This window comes from Rhipicephalus sanguineus, chromosome 5, assembly GCF_013339695.2.
Source record: "Rhipicephalus sanguineus isolate Rsan-2018 chromosome 5, BIME_Rsan_1.4, whole genome shotgun sequence".
Classification (NCBI taxonomy): domain Eukaryota; kingdom Metazoa; phylum Arthropoda; class Arachnida; order Ixodida; family Ixodidae; genus Rhipicephalus; species Rhipicephalus sanguineus.
Genome location: NC_051180.1, coordinates 117,720,941 through 117,743,950, shown reverse-complemented (window position 1 = coordinate 117,743,950; position 23,010 = coordinate 117,720,941). Strand labels below are relative to the sequence as shown.

General features: G+C 43.8%; 1 protein-coding gene across 1 annotated transcript in view; it reads right to left on the bottom strand.

The window, feature by feature from the left end:
• Nucleotides 1-228: 228 nt before the first annotated feature.
• Nucleotides 229-23,010, bottom strand: part of LOC119394197 (myosin heavy chain, skeletal muscle) — a 68,508-nt gene continuing 45,726 nt past the window's right edge. Inside the window, exons 13-19 of the mRNA XM_049416021.1 lie at nt 19,743-19,881; nt 18,296-18,337; nt 17,326-17,518; nt 15,359-15,386; nt 14,024-14,098; nt 10,094-10,457; nt 229-909 (exon numbers count right to left, since the gene is read on the bottom strand). Coding sequence (XP_049271978.1) covers nt 814-909; nt 10,094-10,457; nt 14,024-14,098; nt 15,359-15,386; nt 17,326-17,518; nt 18,296-18,337; nt 19,743-19,881 — 937 coding nt within the window. The 3' untranslated portion in view covers nt 229-813. The remainder of the gene's footprint in view (nt 910-10,093; nt 10,458-14,023; nt 14,099-15,358; nt 15,387-17,325; nt 17,519-18,295; nt 18,338-19,742; nt 19,882-23,010) is intronic.

The following is a 23,010-nucleotide window of genomic DNA, read 5'->3' as shown; positions in this document are numbered from 1 at the left end:
AAACTAGGTTAAAATTGTAGAAGTTGGCAGGTACGGTTTAGTGCAACTGACGTACAATGAGGCAGCAAATGATTTGCCGAGAGAGAGAGGGAGAGTATTGCAGCAACACACGTTTTAAGAACTTTATTGAACCATTTCAACTATACGCATGCAAGGACAATTATATTGTTACGGATATACATGCAATTTGTACTAGATTTTATAGAAATGATACACAGGCAAGATACATGTGCGAATTAAAAAGTTTTATTAGAAACTAAAAGATCACTTTATACAAGTAGCACCTAGCGTTTCAAGGCAAGTCGCACACTGAAAAACTGTCAGCATAATAAGTATTTACACAAAACAGAAGTTTGTGAGGTCTTAACTTAATTCAATGCTCAGATGCGTGACTGTTAAGTAAATGGCAGACTGCAAGGCTATGAAAGACTGCACAATCAAAATGATTTAAACGTAATGAACTAGTGCCATAATGCCTGAAGTACCAGTTTTGTTACGAGAATTTTCATGCCCAATAATGTGGCTTCAGTTGAGGAATGGAAATATCGATCGCTAAATAATTTCGCTACCAAGTATGTTTTCACTCGCACTGAATAAAAATAAGGTGAACAAGCTTCAGTTTTCCAACTGTGTTTGGGCATTACAGGCCTAAGCTCGTGAGTATGCTTAAGATTGTCTTGCTGCGTCCTGCAGTAGACATCCGTCACTTTTTTGTTGTGCGTTAAAAATCTCGCGACTGTACAGCGTCGCTTGTCGCGAAGGCAGGGCAGCTTAAAATGACACCGGCAATACAAATTATTTACACGTTGCAAGTTATCGCTTAAATTTGCTTCTCAGGAACTTCTTAACGCTGGATGGTGTTCGGGTTGACTTGGGTTTTGTTCCCTTTGATGGAGTTCCCACGTTTGCCTAGAAAAAGAAAATGAAACATATCCTGGACAAAACTCACTGAAAAAGAGAAAGAAATCAAGACACGAAAAGGAAGTCATTGAAGAACATCGGTTACATTTGTAAGCAGCCGTAAAAAAGTAGACTCATTTACGTAGACTTTTTACGGCTGCTTACATTTGTAAGCATAAACATCGCTCCTGCCCCTAAGCGACTTTCAGAAAGAACAATGCACGTTCATTGGTGGCCGCAGCATACATGCATGACAGCATTGCTCGGCGGAAGCAGTTTGTACAAGTAAGCAATATTTCACTCGATCCTCTTGCCGAAACCCAATAGAGCTGGAATTTCTATAGCTTGGTAGGACTTTTAGGACGATCGTACAAGTTCCAAGAAGATGAATGGTGAAGCCTAAGAAAGGGTCGGCAGATTTTTATGCACAAAGTGCTTGCCGACTGCTTGCTTGAAGCGTAACTGGAAGTCTCATCACTTGCGCAGAAATTGTTGATTGTATTGTGTGAATACAAACCAATCCACAAGTTCTGCAGAACCTGTGGCAACAGTAGTGTGGTTGGATATAGCCTTTTTGTTTTTTTAACACGAAAGCGTTTTATGCCGGCGTCCACCAAGACCTTAGAGTGACGTATTACCGTCACGGATATGACGTTGATAAAACTGACGCTAACAGATGAGAAAGAAAAAACTAAGAAAAAGTTCCCCCACCGGGAATCGAACCTACGACCTCTTGGTCAGCGACGATAAGCGCCCGGTGCTCTACACTAAGATACCAAGGCAGATACACGCCACTCCAAAAATGCGCCTTGTATTTCGCACATTCTCTCGCGCAGCGGTCTCCGTTGGCCGGGCGGTGCCGCCGTCTGCGAGTCGCAAGGGGAAATAATGCGGCACGACACTTGCTAGCGCCGATAGAGAACGCTTCGGCGGCGACGCTGTTAAAGCACGGCCTCCGAGATTGCACGCCGGAGCCCAATCTTGGATGCTATGGTGATATCGTGGTGAAAAGCGAAGGACACAGGCCGCGCTAGCATCAGGGAGTCGTCGTACGTAGACGCGGTTACGTTCTTTGCCTTTCGCTTCGTGCTGGCATGTGACGGCTCGTTGTCGGATTAGTGCAGCTTCCACGTGCGCCCAACGGTGTTTCGCCGCCGATTGCATCGAGTGCAATAGCACCGACTAATAAAAACTGCTGCAATAAGCGCTGCAGAAAGGCAGCGATCGACGGGCAGCGGCCTTGGTGGAGAGAGACAGAGGCCAGCGGGTCGTGGAATGCCTGCGTGCGTTCGTGGCTCAAGCTACGAACCTCTGTCTCCCGTGTTGCTGAAGCGCATTGTGGTAGTGTACGCATGAGCACAGGCTTAGGTTAGTTACCCTATTACTCGGGAGCGCACACCGTGCCGTTTCTCTCCTTAATACGACGCTTTGAAATGGATATCGAGTACCAGTGTTTATTATGTGGTTGTTGATGCCATCTTTGCGCAGGGCTTACGATAAGCTGTGTCCAGATATATGTTAAAAACCTCAGCTACCATCCCTGCCGCGGCGGCTGCATTTTCGATGGGGGCGAAAATGTTTGAGGCCCGCTGTACTTAGATTTAGGTGCACGTAAAAGAACCCCAGGTGGTCGAAATTTCCGGAGCCCTCCACTACAGCGTCTCATAATCATATCGTGGTTTTGGGACGTTAGACCCCAGATATTATTATATTAATAAAACCTCAGCTACCACCACGGTGAAATCCTGATCATGGGCATTAGTCGTCGCGATGGAGATGTGCCACTAGGCGTCAACGTCTGTGCATCCACATCAAACGGTGCTATAGCTGCCGCACACAAATAGACATTGTACAAACTCTCATATGTCACTACACACACAATAAGCACTACTTTTGTGAAGACACGTTTCACTTTAGTGTTAAGACCGATTCCAATGACAAAGGGATCAGCCACATTTTTTGTTAAAGGGCCACTAAACAGGCTCCGGCTTTCTTTTTTTTTAACTCCTCCCAAACAAGCTCGCTAATTCGTGCAGAAGGCAGCGGAGATCACATTTTGTGAATATCGCAGTGCTGTGCGCCACGCAGACGCTCTCTTCGAAAAAAAAAAAACAATTTCCACGCCCCTCCCCTGCACCTGGCCAGTCCATTTCGCGGGTGCAGCGACGTGATCTTGCCCATGGGTAACAATATGTAGCACCGACTTCGTCGATTGGTCCTTCGCATCACCACAGGGCCAAGGCGCCATTTTGTCGTACATTTTGGGCGCGCAGCCCACATTTTCCTGCGCTGCCCTCTGTCATTTTGGTAGAGCCTATACTACAGGGATAAGTGGTATCTCCAGAAAAAAAAGCCTCCGAGATCAAGAGGAGCCTCGTGACTTCACCGTTAGGGAAGAGCGCATGCACCCTGACATATTCATTTACCTCGCCAATGCCTTGCACTTCCTCACTGCACTACTCCAACACGAGCAACACTTAGAGGAAGCCTTGCTCGGTCACCAGCTATGCGCCGATTACCAACGCGTTACGTTAAAGCCTGCGTAGCCGCATCAAAGGGCTACACCTACCCCTCTTCGCTGCCAAGAAGGGGGAAGGCTGAGCGAGAAAGCGAAACCAGCCGAGGAGAGTTGTTCTACACCGTAGACTTTCTTACTATAGTGCCTAGAGGGGAATCTGGCGCTAGTGTCTATGCGGGCTCCTTGAGCGGCGCGTCAACCACCATGGGAATGATGGGAAGTACAGGCTTCGAATGGCTTTCGTTTTCGAGATTCGCTACGCTTGTTTGCAGAGTGTAAAACAAAGTGATATAAAGTTATTTCCCATTAATAACTTGCTTCACTCTTTTGTACATAAAACTTGATGCAAAAAATTACACCATCTCCCGCTAAAGGGGACCATGAGGCGATGCGAAGCCGGAGCACTTGCACGATCGCGTTCCGTTGGCGTTCGTTGGGCATGCTACCGACCTCGCGTCGTGGAACGCGAGGGACGCTACGCGCGTCGTATCTTCCATCTAGCCTGGCCGTTAATTCTCACAGGGCGAGCGGAGAACGCGGTCGACAGGCGGGCGAGAGGGGGGCAGCGTAGAAGAGGAGAGAGAAGGGGAGGGGACGCGCATTAGAGCACTGCACGGGCCCGGCCCGGCCCGCGGGCCGGGCCGGGCCCGGGCTTTCGGGCTTGAAAGCGTTTTCCGGAGCGTTTTCCGAAGCGTTTTCCGGCGGGCCCGGGCTGGGCTCGGGCTTGAAAGTGCGGGCCCGGGCCGGGCCCGGGCTTGAAGAAGCGGGCCTGAGCCGGGCCCGGGCTTGAGGCTGCAGGCCGGGCCGGACTCGGACCCGCTCATTAAAAGGCGTAAGTCGGGCCTCCGAGCACACGGGAATGTTATGCATTGCATGGTCTAACGTATACTGTACCAAGCTGAAGTGACACGTGCAAAGAGCTGGCTCTTAGTAAAGCTTAGCAATAAAAATAGAAAAACAGTTGAAGTGCTACTTTTGTTTCACCAGTATAGATATAGATTGGCACTGTATATTTTCACTAACGTTTCGTCTGCTGGACCAGACTTTGTCAAAGTAACGAGTATATTGTGGTGGGTTTCCTTATAAACACGACAGATCCCATATATATATATATATATATATATATATATATATATATATATATATATATATATTAACAGCACTAACAATGGGCCAGATCACGGTTGTTCCCATGGGAGGAATAAAAATTTCGGTCATTTTATTCGAGGTTGGCACATACGGTACATTTCATTTATATTCCTTGGTATTATGTGCTAAAACCCCGTTATGATTACCAGGCACGCAGTAGTGGCACCGGATCAATTTCGACCACCTCGAGTTCTCTAACGTGCACCTAAAGATAAGTGTATACACAGGTGTTCTTGCATTTCGCCCCCATCAAATTGCGGCCGCCGTGGCCGCGGGAATCGCACCTGCGTCCTAGGACTTAACAGCGAAACAGCTTAACCGCTGAGCTACCACCGCGGGCAACATTTCGATGCATGTACACACCGGATTTTCCGTCCGATCGCCTGCTACAAAGCGCACGGCATCATTAATAATCATCATCAACAACTAATATCCTCTAACGGCCCGGGTCGGGCCTGGTCATGAACAAGCGCGCCCTGGATTAGATTAGTAATGGACGCCCGGGCCCAGGCCGGGCCCGGGCTTGGAACGACGGGCCCGGGCCGGGCTCGGGCTGGGTACGGTCAAGTAAGCCCGGGCCCGGGCCGGGCCAGGGCTTGGAACCACGGGCCCGGGCCGGGCTCGGGCTGGGTTCGGTCATGTACGCCCGGGCCCGGGCCGGGCCTGCGCTTGGGACCACGGGCCCGGGCTGGGCTCGGGCTTCATAAAGCGGGCCCGGGCCGGGCCCGGGCTGTAAAATCCGGCCCGTGCAGTGCTCTAACGCGCATGCGCTCGAGCTCATCACGGCGTTGCGCAGGAGAGAATTTCAGCATGTCTAGCCCGCGTTTCAGAGGAAGAGTGGAAAGGGGGAGGGGAGAGGGAAAGTGGAGAGGGGAAGGGGAGAGGGAAAGTGGAAGGGGAAAGTGTAGAGGGGAAGGGGAGAGGAGGTGTGTGGAGAGGGTATGCGCATGCGCAGTAAGGGTGGTCACGCCGTACACCACCACCACCACCACTGGATAGAGCTCCGCCTTAAGATACTTCGCATCTAAAAAGTTTGCGTGACAGTAAGACAGAAGTGAAACCTGGACAAATTCAACCACCAGGGTATGCATTGCTCTACAACTGTGTTCCATATTTGGCATCACGATACAATGAATTTTTTTTACAACACTTGAAAAAAAAACACGGTTGTTTTTCCCTCGAAAGTGCACATTATCTATTTATTGAAATAACAGTAGTGTATTAGATGAGAAAAACTTAACGTATCGTCTGCTGCAATGCCAGGTACGTCTGTACACGTGGTCTGCCCCTCGTTTTGTTGTGAAGTCAAGTCAGAGGAGCGTGACGGTGCGTCTACTTAGCTTCGCCGTCGTTTTGCAGTCGATTTGAAAGAGTGTTGACAAGTAGCGCTTATCGAAAAACGTGAACTCTATGCACAGTGGAGCGTGCACGGCACTTTGCTAAAACTGTCAAATGCAACCTGTAAAGCTGCAATGTCGCAGCAAACCAAGAGACTTGGCGGTCTTCAGCCTCTTTGAACAACAAAGGCACTGCTTGAGTGCTTTGCAACGTACCCCAGTGTCCACGCCTCGCAAAAAACGAAACGAACTATAGAAAAAGATCCAAACAGTTCGCTAGCTAATGCAATCCAGTCCAAAGCCTGTACTTCCCTCATTACCATGGTGGTTGAACGATCGCGGCGCCAGTTTTCTCTCTAGGTTATTGTATGAAACTATGTTCGACACCGTGTAACCCCCGTATTACAGCACCTGTTTGCAAAATTCTTGCGGCAGCATGTTCACATCGTACAAGTGCGCAGTTATCTCCCCTTCCCAAATTTTGGACTGTGAGGTTGTTTAGGGACCCTTTTAGACAATGTGCATGACTACCCAACAATGTAGACATGCAACAGCATGCCACACACATAGACAATGTAATTATGAATTGAGCGCACACACGATCATACAATTGAGCAAGAGAGCATGCGAACAAGCACTTAAGCACACAAAAAAAAATGTACTACTTGGGGCTCTGCATGCCAAAATGTGATCGTTAACAGAACCTGAGAGGCAACCTCAATACCAGCTAAAAAAAAGTAAATTCGGCAGATCCCACATTTTGTGGGAACCTGTCTCATGTGAAGCAGTCAGCAAGTAGTTCTATGCTACATTTTTTGGCTTTGAGCCAAGCATTACAAGGTGGACAGACGTGTTTTTGCAAGTGTAGTAGTTATGTGCACATTGTGGGCTTACCAGGCATGTCTACAACGCTGGCGTTTAATGGGCAACTTATGGTCTGACGTAATGTCAGCATTTGCATTAGAGCACATACACCAGTATTGTCGAAACGAAGTGCACTGTACGATCCGATGATGTGAATATTGTACGTAGCTTTCGTTAGCGTATTCCTCCGGGGTCGAGCAACGCTTGAATATAGCTTGCTGAATCATAGGAATACAAATGTTTATTAGACTGCTATAAAAGCGGAGCCAACACTGGAACCACATGACGTTAACCTGTCACGATGCCTGTATCGTAGTAGTACTTATGTAGTACTTATTGCTTTGTTATAAAATTAGATAGCCCGCAACACAACTACAATTGACGTTGTACCAACATTATGCCTGTATAGGGAGTTTTTCCAAAGCAGTTTCTAGACCTGGCGTAACTCTTTGGTAGAATACCAGACTGCCACGCAGAATGCTTGGGTTCGATTCCTGCTGGCATCCTAGTTTTTATTATTTGCAATCGTCGGGCCAATGCCGCCGATGTCCGTTTTTCTGAACGCTCTCACATTTAAATTACCAATATCTGTTCTCGCTGTTCCTAGGTAGAGAAACTGTCAATCACCTGTGGTGCATACCCGTACTGTACACTGCAGGGCAAAAGAAGAAGAGAGTCACGTGCCTCGAGGTGCGCAAGTTGGGAGGTCTTTCCCCTAGCTCTAAAATCTGCTATAAGCAAGCACACAAGCATTAAAGAAATAACGTTATAAGAAACAAAGGAGTGCAGCTGTACTGAAGGTGCTAAGGCAGCGCAGTTGTGCAACCTACTTGTGCTTGAAATACACATATGCCCCATACCAAGAGACAAAGATGACACTTGACTGTCACATGACTCCTCACAACCATTATAACTTGGCCACGGATAAGGGTTAGTGCACAGACAACGAGAACACCTACCAAGAGGAAATACTTACTCAGAATGTAATCTATGACCAGCAAAAGAAAGAGTGCAGTTGGGGTTGAGAATCAAATCTACGGTGAGCGAAAGCAAGAGTGCAGCACATTCAGAACAACACCCTTCGACATAGGAAGCTATACAAGAACATCGAACACTTTACTCCATCTCAGAAGTTCCCTTCAGCACTGTGAAAGCTACAGTGCCCCTTAGACAATAGGAAGGGCGAAAATCCCTTGCGATGTATTCATCCGCGCCGCGTTGTCTGCTAAGCATCCCCATGGAGTCTGCGCACCCGCGTAAAGCGAGCAGACGGCAAAAAAAGAGAACATGGCTGCACCCATCGATGCTGGTGCCGTCTGCCTCGAATTTATCACGTCGTCGTGCACTGTGTGGCCCGTAAGTTCCAAATTGATGCTTGTATCTGCTCTAGATTCATTTCCCGACGTTTCAACAGCAATGTTTTAGCGACTATATTGCGCTATTTTCATGAACTGTTATCAAATGCTCGGCACGACAGGCTTAGCAGGCATGGATAAACAAATGTCTGATCTCGCCAGTAACGACAAAACGTACCTGATGCTTTTTCATCGCGAGATAGCACAAAGTGATGGCTCATTTCACCATTCACTTGTTCCTGTCAGCGCTGTGGGCAAGTAACAAGCGCAACTTCGGATCGAAGCGGGCAGTTGCGTGTGCATGGGTGCTGCCATGTTGATTTGTAACCAGAGTTACCGGCGGTTACCGATACAACAGTACAAGAAATACGACGTAAATGCGATGAAGAATAAACATATCGTGCATTGATGTGATGCAACACGTGCTAAACAACCGCAAATATCTTAACCCTGCGAATTGTAAGGTAATTATTGTTGGAACTATATTTTGCTGCGCAAGCATGTGGCTTGCTTACACCCCATAGCTTTGGTAGTGCTCAATGGGAGTGGTGAGATGGAGTACAGTGTAACCGCTGTGCGGCCAATTACTTAAAGGGAGACATGGCACTTCAAAAAAAAACTTATTTTTTTATTGATTTTGATGAAACTCCCCGAGTTTATGTAACATAATTTGTGTGCTTATTTCAAGTATGCAATTATTTTTCTATTATAATATGTAGCTTTTAAAATACAAAGTATTTCATGTTCCTTCTGGGGAGCAAGATTGTTCCTAAACTGAGTCAGTTACAAAGTAAATTGGCATATCACAATAATTTGGAATCGGAACTTAGTGCAGTGCAACAAAAATGGATGTTCTAAGCCTATTAGAACAAAGGTTACGGTATGTTGAACATTCGCAAATGAAATCCCAGCTTGAAATTGACTCACTGGCGAATGTTCAACACACAGTAACTTTTCTTCAAATGGGTTTACAACATCCATTTTTGTTGCACTGCACTCAGTTCCGATTCCAGATTATTGTGATATGCTGATTTACTTCGTAACTCCCTCAGTTTAGAAAAAAATCTTGCTCCCCAGAAGGTGCATCAAATACTTTGTATTTTAAAAGCTACACATTAACACAGAAAAATAATTCCATATTTGAAATCGGCACGCAAATACTATATATAAACTTGGGGAATTTCATGAAAATCGATCAAGAAATAAAAAAAGAAATTTAAGAGCAGTGTCCCCCCTTGAGTGAATCAAACGTTGGGGTTGAACGTGCCAAAACATCAATAAGATTACTTTTGACTATGTGGGGTTCATTGATGTGCACGTAAATCTAAGGTTCTTTTATTTCCGTACCATTGAAATGAGGTTGTAGTGGCCTGGACTAGAGCCAATGTCCTGGAGCTTAGCAGCGCGACGCCTTACCTGCTAGCTAAGCTGCACCAGCGGTTCGCCGAGTCAGATGCATTGTACTGCCACACTTGGCCAAAAACCTTTTACAGTCTCCTATACTTTTCATGCATTAATAGGATACCAGTTCTGTGAAAGAGTGCTATTCAGTTTGAGCATCCAGTGCCTACATGAATGAAAAGCTGTTAGTGTAGCCTGTAATTCAGAAAATTATGGCTTCGTGTGTACAGCTATTTTAGATATTGTGCCTTGTAAATTTTTGTAAAACTGACACTAGTACGAGAGAAAAAAAAACATATGTAAACAAAAAGAAATGCTATTTGCTGCTCAGCATGCAGTCTCACCCATTAAAAGAAATTTTATGCACAATGGTAATCTTAAAAAATGTTGAACCTCGAGAACAAAGATAGAAAAGAAGACAATCTTGGTAAAGTGGTTGGCGTCGGAACTCCAAGCTGCTGCTAGCACTGGCCTGCGGGCATCGCCTTTTGCCACAGTGCCGAAGAAGCTAGGCCTAGTCAGACATCTAGCCATCGTGATAGGGGGTAAAGGGGCTGGCCAGAACTCACCCAGAATGACGATTTGCCACTGCCGTCATCACTGCTGCTGGAGCGCACATCCCTCTTCCGTTTGCTGGTGTCTTCGGTAGAGGTAGACTGCTGAGGTGGGTGGCTCGGCGCAGTAGGAGTGGCAGTAACAGCGGATGAGCCAGAGGCCTCCGGAAAAGGGAACGTGGAGTCTCCCCTCAACGGCGTTGCAGGAATGGGGCACTGCTGGGTCTCGACGGGGTACACTGACTTCAGGTGCTGAGGCAGCATTGAATTCCGCCGGTACAGCTCGCTGTACCGCCCCATCGGATCGTCTGGCAGGTTGCCAAAGTCTGCCAGTGTAGTCTCGGAGAACACGTCCTGCTCTTCATCGCAGGAGAAGCGGCTCTCTGCGTACATTCAAGATAGACAAACTCTTAATACGGCAGCAATCATTTTAAGTGTGGGCATGCAAATAGTGAATTTTAAAACAGATTTGAATAGCCGTGATACCGGATCAAATACAAGTAGAATGTTATTCGAATAGTTCAATAATTAGTCAGCCATCTTCAAAATCCTTCAGCCATCCTAGAATCGCCCATTTCAAACAATAATAATATCCGAGGTTTAACGTCCCAAAACCACGATATGATTATGAGAGACGCCGTAGTGGAGGGCTCCAGAAATTTTGACCACCTGGGGTTCTTTAACGTGCACCTAAATCTAAGTACTACACGGGCCTCAAACATTCTCGCCTCCATCGAAAATGCAGCCGCCGCCGCCAGAATTCGATCCCGCGACCTGCGGGCATTTCAAACAAATAATCTGAACTAAAAAAAAAAGAACATTAAAATTACCCTTTACCTGACAAATAAAATACCGCATTTATGCAAAATGAGAAGTTCGTGCACACCAGTGACTAGAGAGATATTTTGCAACTGTGTTGAAATACAGCAGTGACTACAGTATTCAAGGTGATGCTTTGTCACCATCAACAGACTTTTGAATATGTGCTACTCAATACAAGCACCAAACTGAATAAGGATGCTATTCGTTTGGTTATTTAAGGCTATAGAATAAGCCAACATATTTTTTTAATCACTTTATTTCTTTGTAATTTGGGAAGTGTATCCATTTGTGCATATTTTCCATATCCGTGCTTTTCTTAGAAAGTCTTGTGGCTTAAAACCAGTTTTTTCCTGAAAGTAGGTAGCGAGTGAACACGCACCCCAGGACAAGCCCCTCGTATGCGCTCCGCGCTTACAGTACACTTTTCTAAAAAACTTGTTCGAAAGCGAAAATGCTTGTCTGGTGTCTGCTGCATATAAGAAATCGTTGGTAACGTTTGCATACCAGATTTTGCAGCTAAGGAAATCCGAACACACTGTGTGCCTTCTTATTCCCATTTGCGCTTCAGAGCACATCTGAACACTTGGCTCCTAGCTTCATTACACCTTGTGTGTCGATAATTTTAGATCCTGAGGGTAAAGAAGGTCTTCAGCAAGCATAAATTTCGCAGCAACCAATACAGTTCTCTTGTAAATGCGAATACAAGAGGTGCTGAACACTGAACCAGCAAGCTGTTCATCGTCGAACCTCTGAACCTTTTCAACATCAACCTGCTAGCAATTCTCAAAGAGCGGGTATGCTCTGCCCATTGTGATGCAATTAGAATTGCAGTTGAAAACTGTGCTGTTGAGGAGTTGAGTTCATTAAAATTGTGCTGCCGAGTCTTTGCTGTCTTTGTTTAGGCTTCAGAGTTTTAACGATTGCGACAATGGATGCTGTTCTTTCGTCTAATGATAAGAGTATCACACCTGCCGAAATTCTGAAATCCTTAGGATTGAATCCTGGCGATTTTGCTGAAAGTTGACCACAATCGACCATAGAATGCAGAGAGAGCTGCATGACAGCTCACAAAAGAAGCAAGGCAACAGACTCTGAAGTAAAAAAAAAAGATGACTTCAAGCTTGTAGCTACTGAATAAAATAGTTGAACGGAGTTTGTGCCAAAAGATGCTTGCTTTAGCAGCTTTCTTACTTCAAGCTAACTCAAAACTATGTTTTTATTATTTATTTAACATTATTTCCTATGTATATCAAGCTAACCAGGCGATTATTTTTTCTTGCATTCTGCACAAGTGGATACGTCTACTAAACCAAGATTGAAAATATTTGCATCTTTCAAAATTTGTAACACGAACTGTGAAGTGCATAAAGTTAAAATGCATGTCCTAGTGGTAAAAAATTCGCCGTAACAGTAACAGATTTTTATGAACCTGGCTCAGTTAAAACAGCGCAAATTTTGGAAGGAAATGATATGTGATCTCGCACTCGCTTTACTTCAAGTAATCACCTTGAAATCAATAACGCAGCACTAGAAAGGGTTTGTAATACAAAATTTCTCTGTGTACTTGGACGCACATCTTTCATGGCACACGCATGTTAACATTTACCGAAAAATGCCTTTTCTTTATAGGCTATGCTACATTTTTCCATTAATGACAATGTTAACATTATGTTTTTTCGTACATTCACACATCACATATGCTATAGCAATTTATGGATTGACCTAACCGACAATGCTGAAACCCCTCAAAGTAGCACAGAACACAACACTACGTGCCCTTCTTTTTATACTAAAAAACAAACCCAGTTTCAAATGCTTATAGATTACAAAACATACAATCCATAACAGTTTGATAAGTTAATGTTAGTTTGTAGACAAGTAGTAAAACATGATAATTGACACAAAAGTCCACATATTCCTTACATTCTACTTTAACTACACCATTATGCATACCCCATATAAGGACTAACTACGGATCACATTCATTTTCTTATACTGCTGAAGAACTCTGGAACACTTTACCTTGTACCATCGCATCATCCACGTCATTTCATTTATATAAACAGTTTGTTTGCAATCGTCAGCATAACTTGCAAGAGTAGCTAAGACAACGAAAAAAAAAGTTTTGTTACAGTTTAAGAAAGCTATTGCAATATTTGTACTTATAAATACAAACAAATGGGAATAATATTTATATATGTATTAATTTTACTTCTTTGTGCTTATATGTACTTTTTTGCTGTGTAGCTCAGTACTACTGTTAAACGGGACCTCTGCAACAGCCCTTGAATGGACTCTGGGGTATTACCTGTATAATAACCGGCCATTATATGTATAATACACAATAAAAACTGAAACGGATTGATTCATTGATATGTAATAAGTGGATACCCTTTTTAGTTACCGAGAAAACTGTGCCCCAACCTGGTCAAAAATGCATGGGACATATAGTGCCCTTAAATTTTCTAATATTCGCACACCCTTAATTGTGAGGGGCACTAAAGAGAACTAATTGTTGGAGTTTAAAATCCCAAAAACCATGAGGCACTAGAGAGAAAAACTATCCCGTATTAGTAAATCACTCTTTTGCGATATCAAATACACCACTCTTCCTACAAAAATGCCCTTGCAGCAAAAGAGAAAACGCACAAAAAGGAAAGAAGTGGTGATGCCTCATTGAGTGTTCCGTGCCAACTTGCTGTGATGTCGTGGATTTTGACAGCATCTGCTAGGGCGCAAGTAATTCTTTATCAGTAAAGAATTACGTACAGCTACAAAGTGTACAAACACTATGGAGGATTAAGTGTAAAAATTATCGCAGCATTTCCGATACTATAGAGCAAAATTTCAGCTGTAGAGTGCCAGCAAATCGATTTTTACTTTTGAATCGTGTCATCCTTTTTGCATAAGCGTGCTTTCCATGACAATAAACTAGATTTTTTTTTTTATGACGTAGGAAAGTGCTCGGCCTTTTTGGGTTAGGAGGTCCCATACAGGGAAGCCTGTGCATTCTGCTGTGGAGCACAGAACTGTCACAGCAAGTAACCAGTAGGAAAGACCTCAAGACAAAAGAATCTGAGAATCACAGCAATCAAACAGAGAATGCATAAATTTATGAGGAACTTGCCAGAAAATATGCTCGAATCAAGAGCTGCTGCCTGCGTCATCTTCCCAGACCTCGACGAAATATTGCTCTCCCTGTGAAGATCAGTGAAAGAAAACAAAATAATGCAGGTTTTTCTGTTTAGTTGAAGGAACACAGAAAACCATAGACAAATGAAATTCAAACACACAATTTTGGTTAACTCAAAATAACAATGGGACACCGCATCCTCGCTTCTTATCCTGCGGTCGGATTGACAAGAATGAATGGATATTAATTGACCTTCCTAAGCACGACAGACCTCGCACTATCTATGGTGGCTTGGTGTTCATTAAATTGACTAAATGATCGTGTTTAGAAACCTATTCTTTTTTACCACTTCACAATTACAAGCCGAGCATTGCAACAGCTGCATGTCTGGACACTAAAAGTAATAATTGCTTGGGTTTTAGGTGTTAAAACTGCTATACATTTATGAAGCACGCTGCAGTGGGGGGGACCATACCAATTTCGACCATCTGGTGTTCGTTAAAGTGCATCTAAACTTAAGCACATGGCTGTTCTTGCATCTCACTCCCATCAAAACGTGGCTGCCATGGCCGGGAATCAAACCCGTGTTGTAGAGTTTAGCATCGAGACAGTAACTGCTAAGCCACTACCACGACTGATTACGGCTGGATGCTACAGCGGAACATTAATTCAGTTTGGAATATGTTGTACCACATCTTTCAAAAGCTTTCTTACCATTTTTTCAGTCTTTTTTTCTTTTCTTTTTTTGCATTTCAGCTGCTGTGGCTTAAAGAAAATTCTTCAAATATGCCAAGTTCAGTCCTTGGCTGTTTTAGAACAACAACCTACGTGCCTGTTTGTTTTTCTGGCGACTTCTTGTTTTCAATGAGCGAACACTTAAAAGAAGTTATTGCCGAATTGGGACTTAAAATATCCAAAGCTTTCGAATGTTATCACCAATTTCAATTCGATTGCACGCGCAACACGAACAGCGGTGTACTTTCTATACCTCAACAATATGTACCATGCCTGTCCATATTTACCAATAAAGAGACTGACTAGGCTTGAGCAGGCACCCTGTGGGATTTTGAAGGCACCATCACCACACCCATTGGGTTCTTGCATCTCTTGTGACTTGCCAAGCTTCTAGTGCAAACAATTTTCTGGTACTATTGCTGAATGATAGTTTACCAATATAGCTGAACCTACTTTTCCACTTAGCATTTACTTTGAAAAAAAAATGAAGCGCGAGAAACAAAGGATTTCACAATGTGAACGGCTAGGGCAATAACACCGTGCGTCCATTAAAAACGCGTTCCCATCAACGAAAAACATGTCAGGCTTACCGTCTGAGGTTGCCTTTTGAGTGTGGGACTGGAAGAGAAAAACAGAGAATGTTCATGCTATCAACAGACACTTCTCTCGCAACATCTACGAAACTTAAAAAGGCTTTCCCTGAAAACATTTACTTAAACAGAATGCCTACACATCTATATTGCCTATGAACTTCTTGTGCGTTAATGAGTGTTGGTCTCTGTATACAGATATCAGAGGCTTTGAGGTTTTGCTCTGATTGTGCCCTTGACCACCTTCACTGATCAACTGCTTGTACACAGCTCCACTAATTTTTCCTATCTCTAGGGAACTTTTAACACGGACTACCCTGTATTACACATTCTTGTCTGCCACTAAACAATGCCTAGGACACCTGAGATTTTCAAATGCCACTATGGAAACTTTTCGCATTGAAAAATTTGCATTGAAATAAAACAGCCCACGTGAGGTTTCTTATTAAGGGACAAAAAAATTCACACTGCCAAATATTCAAGTTAATACTACACTACATGAAAGACAAGTGACATTTCACGATTTCCTACTGAAGCACGAACCAATTTTCATGGCCTTCTGTTCAAGCTAACACATTAGATATCCCATAAAGTGAACAATAATAGCGACATGGAATTGACAGCCATAGTATTAATACAAGCAGTATAATCTTTCTACCTGCAGTTGAAACAAGTATGCATGTTATCATTATTGGGGTTTTACGTCCCAAAACCACGATATGGTTATGAGGGATGCTGTAGTGGAAGGCTTCGGAAATTTTGACCACCAGGGGTTCTTTAACGTGCACCTAAATTTGAGTACACGGGCCTCTAAGCATTTCACCTCCAAAATGCGGCCACTGCGGCTGGGAATCTATCCCCACGGCCTTCAGGTCAGCAGTCAAGCACCACTACCTGCCACAGCAATCTAGTGGTTAACATATGTGTGCAGTGAGCAACAAACAATAGAAAAATTCATATGCGTTGAGTTTTTGGCAAAGTGCACATAGTTTTGCTTTAGTTAAGGGGGGACACTGCTCTTAAAATTTTTTTCTCATTTCTTGATCGATTTCTTGATCGATTTTGATGATACTTGGTGAGCTTATGTTATTTGTGTGCTAATTTCACATATGCAATTATTTTTCGAGTATAACTGGCAGTTTTTAAAATACAATATATTTCATGTGCCCTTTGGGGAGGAAGATTTTTTTTTTTAACAGAGAGAGTTACAAAGTCAATCAGCATATCACCTGTAATCCGAACTGAGTGCAATGAAACAAAAACTGATGTTCTAAGCCCATTAGAACAAAAGTTATGGTATGTTGAACATTCGCGAAGGAAATCGCGGCTTGAAATTGACGCACTCATGAATGTTCAACATATTGTAACTTTTGTTCTAATGGGCTTAGAACATCTATTTTTGTTTTGTTGCACTCAGTTCTGATTACAGGTTATTGTGATACACTGATTTACTTTGTAACTCTCTTTGTTGAAAAAAAAACCTGCCTCCCCAAGAGGCACATGAAATATCTTGTCTTTTAGGAACTACTGGTTATATTAGAAAAGTAATTGCATATTTGAAATCAGCGCACAAATATACATAAACTCACCAAGTATCATCAAAATCGATCAAGAAATGGGAAAAAAGTTTTAAGAGCAGTGTCCCCCCTTAAATGGTGCATTTGTACTACATTTTGTCATTATGCTAGACAGTACGTTTATAGAGCAAAAACAAGAATAGAATGATGGGGTTTCAATATTGGAAAGCCACACCAGTCAGGCTATTAAGAAACATGCAGTATGGGGGTCTCCAGGAACAGTTGGGGTAAGCGCTCGAGTACCTTTGCGTATTGCGGCCGAACCCGGATATATCGAATCTGAAGGGGGATCACAAAAAGTTCTATATACCGATACTCGGCACAGCTTGGAATCAAACACTGCCGAGCACTAGCACAATGCCACATTGAACAATAGATCAGGACAAGTACCTTTGAAGTCATTGGAAGTGACGGAGCTTCGAGAGTTCCTTCTCGAGAGTTGGCGTTGGGACCAGACTGTCTCCAGGCTCGGCGTTGAATAGAGCGACTGATTCGCCACTATGCCCGTTGTCTTGTCCGCTTCCTTTGCGCGCTGCCGGAGTTTGGCGTCGCAGTAACTCAGCTGCGCATTGAGCGACCGCTTCTGCAGCACAAGAAAGTGGTGTTGAGTATAGGCTGGACTGAAGCCCTATCCGGATGGAATGAAACATAGAACACTCTAGTTTGGCTGTGCGCCAAGTGTGTTGCACAGCCCTGAAGCTGCTATGTGCACTAAGGCATCAAATAGGCCAGAATTTTCTAATGGCACCTCGCAATTACAGCATTTACAATGTATTACAAGTTCAAACGTACTGCTTAGGCGGCCTTCCAACCCTCTAACAGGCAAAATTTCAGCATACATTGTAGGAGTCTACAGATGTGAGTTTTCCACAAGACATAATTGCGAATATTCTCTAAAAATAATATATTTGCATATAGCAATGTTTGCAAAAGTGCTCAGTTGGGAGAGGTTCTTCCCATGGCCATATAGGTGAATTTTTGCAGCAATGAATCGTACCACTATACAGTAGACTCTCAGTAAACGGAACCTGAAGGGACCAGGAAAATGTATTCCGTTTAACAGGAGTTCCGTTTACTGAGAGATGAACAAGGGTGCAGAATCCAAGTATGAAACCAATCTTGTTAGATGCAGTTGTTCCGTTTAAGCAGCAGTTTCGTCTAAGAGATTTCCGTTTAGTGAGAGTCTACTGTATTTAAAAAAAAAAATGCTTTTTTTGAAGCTTCTGCGAGACTGCAACATATAGCTTCCAATGGCCTTGTCATGCAAATATAGCAAGCTGAAGGTATATTGAACACCACCCATTAAAAGGTTGAAAAGGAACACCATGGTGAAAAAGCAAGTCCGGTCAAAGGCGCTTACCTCTTGTGCCAGCCTGTCTCGTTCCTGCTTCATGGCAGCAAGCTGCACAGACCAGTTGAGGAACATGAGCGAGATATAAACACTCAGAGTAAGTCGCACTGTTGCCGCCATAATGCTGCCGCATCATCAACACAATGTGTAACGCACGCTTATAAATTGGAGGGCGAAGTCTGTAGAGCGGCACAGTGCACTTTGCTGCAGAAGTAACAAGGCCAGGGTAGTGCTCTGGGTTTGGTTGCGCGCACACGCACACACTCCTTCTGACCACGTGCATACCACACTGATGCATACACTAGTCTAAGCAGACCAGCGTGTAAATGTTGAACTAAAGCTTTGCAATTTTCCATTCAGCACTGACAAATGCAGACAGTTTTCTGTCAGCCTCATCTTGTGCACCGTCGAGGTGCAATATCTGTAACACCACTACCACCCTTACAGCACCTGCGTGCTGACCCTACCATGTCGATGTCCAACATCTGCCACACCAAGTCATGTCTCAACGTTGTTAGAGCGCTATGAAAGGAGCTTGAGCACAACGCTAAGCACTTATTGCTTTTGTTGCTACGCCTTTAAGTGAAAGCACTTTTCTTTTTTTTTTTGGTACCATGCAGACATTAATAGACTCATGAAAATAAGCGCACAAGTTTTGGTAATCCTTTAGTCCACATGATTAACAGTCAAGGCGTTCGGTCTGGAAAGGAGACTCCACGCCTGAGAAGCCCTTGTAGTAAGAGATATGAATGTCTTGTGAACATTATTAAAACACTCCAGACGTGATCAATACAGAAAAAAGAAAAGAAGGTAGGATGGAGCTGTAATGGTGCCACTAAATTTAGGATTGCAAGTACTCAGTGAAAGAAACGAGTGAATTTATGACAATCAGCAAGAGAAGTTTTAACGAATAGTGTTTCAATTCTGTCACAGTGATGATGTGGCTATAAATACGAAGTACAAATCTTGTGAAGTTATGCTGGAGAAGTTCGGGCACAGTCGAAGAGGCAAGGTCGAAGATAGGGGTGCAGCTTATTTATGCTGATGAAGTTGCACAGCAACTTGCGGGCAATTTTGCAAAATGTAAGGAGAAGGGGACATGCAAGACACACACACACAGTACACTCAGTAAATTTAACGAGATTATACTGTAGACTCAACCTCGATATAACGAACATGGATATAACGAATTATCGGTTATAACGAAGTAAATTAATAATAGTGTTATGTATACAGTATTACAAATAAACGTTTATAACGAATTTTCGGATATAACGAAGTTATTTTCATGGCAGATGACACTGTTATAACGAGGTTTGAGTTTAGTTGTTTTTGGAGGTTATATAGCCTTAACGCATTCTGGAGCAGGAAAAAAAAATGAGCTTGTTGAACTCTTAAGTACATTGTCTTTTCAGTGCAGAGTAATACGATGAAGTGGGTTTTGCCAAAACCTTACCTCACTCTCCAGCCTGTCTCGTTCCTGTGTGGTGGCAGTGAGCTGCCAAGTCTGCTCTTGTGTCTGAGCCTTGAGTGACTCCATGTCTCTGTTGGACTGCTTAATCATCTCTTTCATCTCAGCAATGTGTTGTTTCAGGCTGGAAAACAGGAGAACCCAAAATGACGTTGCTCACGACGTTTCTTTAAGCATTACTAGTGTGAATAGCGACAAAAAAACTAAACTGTAATTGCGACGAGTATACTGGAGTAAAAATCATGCCTTTAAATAGCAATTTTCCTCTGAATGTGCCAGCATTGCCATGCTTTTTTTTTTGTTTTTTGCTAGAACCTCAAAACAGTAGAGCTGTGCAAATAGCAAAATTTTGAGTGCGAAGCGAATTCATATTTTTCAAATACTTCAAAGGGAAATTACAGAAAAAAATGTTGCACAGGGTTCCTAAGCATATTCTAAATTATATTCTAAAAAATTATAGCTCCGCAATGGCGCAACCGGGCGCCGCCATTTTGGGCTCATTGGAAAGAGTATTCCTCAGTCTTCAAATTTCCTGCTTCAGCTTGGTCCTCCATTCAGAAACAAGCGTACAAAAAGCAAATGTTTAAAGTTAGTCTGGAGGTCGTTGCTCGCTCCGAAGTGCGTCGTCTGCTGCTTGCGCGACGCAAGGTTACAGTTGTCAACAATCGCGCTATTTAGTGATATGTTCGCTCGTTCTGTTTTCATGGGTCGACAATCACTTAGAATATAATTACGCTTTAGTTTGGCAGCGGCAAGCGGAACCTCAATCAGATTACGATAGTGCGCCGCGCTCGTCGTGCACATTGCAGATGCGCGTCTCGAACCGACTCGGGAGACCCACAGTTAGAGGTTCTGCTTGCCAGCACTTCTGACCTCGTGACAAAGACCATTGCTGGATGACTCTTTGAACTCATGATCGAGCATGACGTACTTTGAAACTTTGGGCACCGCGGCCACGCACAACGCGACCGAGCTTACTGCTCGAAGTCGTGGCTAGGCCTAACTCACACTAGTTGCGGCTTTTTTGCGAAAGTGAAGCAGCTGCAACGTGCTTCGTTGCAAGCAATGAATCGCATCGCCCGCTGGCTCCTCTGAATCGTGGATGGGCACTTGACACATCGGCAGCGGTCAGCACGCTTGGAGCACCGGTGGAAGCAGCTTCGCACGTCGGCGCCCGAAAACGCGCAAGACCAAGCATGCTGCACGCCGATTTATTATATTTTCGAATATATATTGAATCGCAAACACTCTTCGAAAAATGTTCGAATATTCGCACATCCCTACAAAACAGGGTTCTGAATGTGCTAAAAATATGGTAAAATTGAACAAGAATTGCAGTTAATTTCCAACTGTAAATTTTACCAAATCTTTAGCACATTCAGAACACTGTTTTAATGAGGTTCTTGCCAGAACACATTGGCAAAGTTGGCACCTTGAGAGGAAAATCGCTATCCAAAGGCAACGATTTTTACTCCAGTAGCAGGCAGTGTAAATGACTGTCAGACAGTTACAGATGTCGGAAGAATAAAAATGCCATGTTTCGAACATGGAAACTAAGTAGAAAAAGAGTACGGAGCCATCTAAACAAACCTGGTAAATGTATCTCTGGTATCCATGGCCAGATTTAACGTGACCTTGTCAATCTCTCGAAACTCGCAAGTGGACATTGACAATGCCATGCTTGTGGTAAAAAGAAATAGGTGACCCAAGTCTCTCGCTGTTACACCATCCATCCTATCCAGATGGCCACTCATGGGTCGACTCACTCTGGCTCACTAACTCAGATCGGGCGAGTCTAAGTGAGTCCGGGTGAGTAATATTTTGGCGAGCAAGTCAGAGCGAGCGCTAAGCGCGAAATATACGTCTTGAGAGTGTCTGAGTGAGGTCCACTTTTTTTTTTTTGCCAATTTATGGTCCTATCTACTGAACTTCAGCATTACTACTTGTATGAGCCTTATGTTCCCGCCTTACGTTTATACCAACGTCTACTTCCACATATTTCAACGTACATGCATTCATATGCCACCTCAATATTTATTCATCAAAGGTGCGAGTTATGGAGGTGGGGGTGCCTTGAGTTTCCCCTGCAAACTCTTTCATGTAAAGTTCTTGATAAAAATATCTTGTGAGAGTCGAGTCATTCATAAAAATTTCCTTACTGAATTACTACCACTGATAACTCTTATTGGTAGGTACGAGGTCAAAAGGCACCACGGAGAGCGCCGATCATGAGAGCCTCAACACCATGATCAAAAAAGCTATTGTAGGCTAACGCACTCACGAGTCGACTTGCTCAGGCTCACTCAGACTCAGATCGAGCTGCGAGTGAGCGAGTCTGGGAGAGTAATATATTGGAGGGTGGGAGTCCAAGCGAGCCTGGCTCAGTCAAACTCTCCAAGATTTGCTCAACCACTTTTTTTTTGTGCTCACCTATGGCTGAGAAATTTTACAGTCGTGCATGGTAAGGATGAATTCACAAACTGAATGCGAAATTGCCACTTTCTCAAGTGCCCTCTTAATACAGAATTCCGTCCTCACTCTCTTCAGAGCCGCCACCACTAGTTCCATTTTGGCAAGATCTCATCCAAACCTGCATTTGGATGAGATCTTGCCGTCTTTCCATGGGGAGCCGCGCTCGGTAGTGTGCTAAAATTGCGCAGTTGCAATGCTAGCAAGCACCGTAATCACACCAGACGTAAGTGAACGTGTTTCCCGACGAGCGCTAAAGTTCGCGACGTCCACCGACATAGCTTCTCTTCCCTGTGTCATCCCTCCCCATGCATCATCCTGTGTGATTGTCTGGACTAAATAGAAAAAGCACTTAAAGCACGCAACAGATCCTGTAACCTCTCACGTAACCAATGGATTCAAAAAAATGTTTTGCAGCAATTGATTCCCGAGGCAACAAACCTAGAAACTGAGGTCATTAGTGCGCTACTTGAAAGTGTTTCAGGGCCCCTTCAATGAAAAGTGCATTTAATTTTACAGGGTCATAAATAGCCATGGAGTTTGCGTGCGAGGACGTTGCAGAATGTCTGTACTAGCTGCATTGTCACAAGTTTGCAGCCTTGTGAAAGAACAACTGTGCAATTCCCTTTTGGAGACACACTAAACATTCCCAGGAAAAGATGCAAGCAAGAAGATTTTTCTGGATAACTTTTCTAATTATAGTATGCATGGTTTATACTCTACGTCTGTTTATAACATTTTTTAGTGTTTGCAAGCAGGTATGCAATAAACCAATGCTACAGAC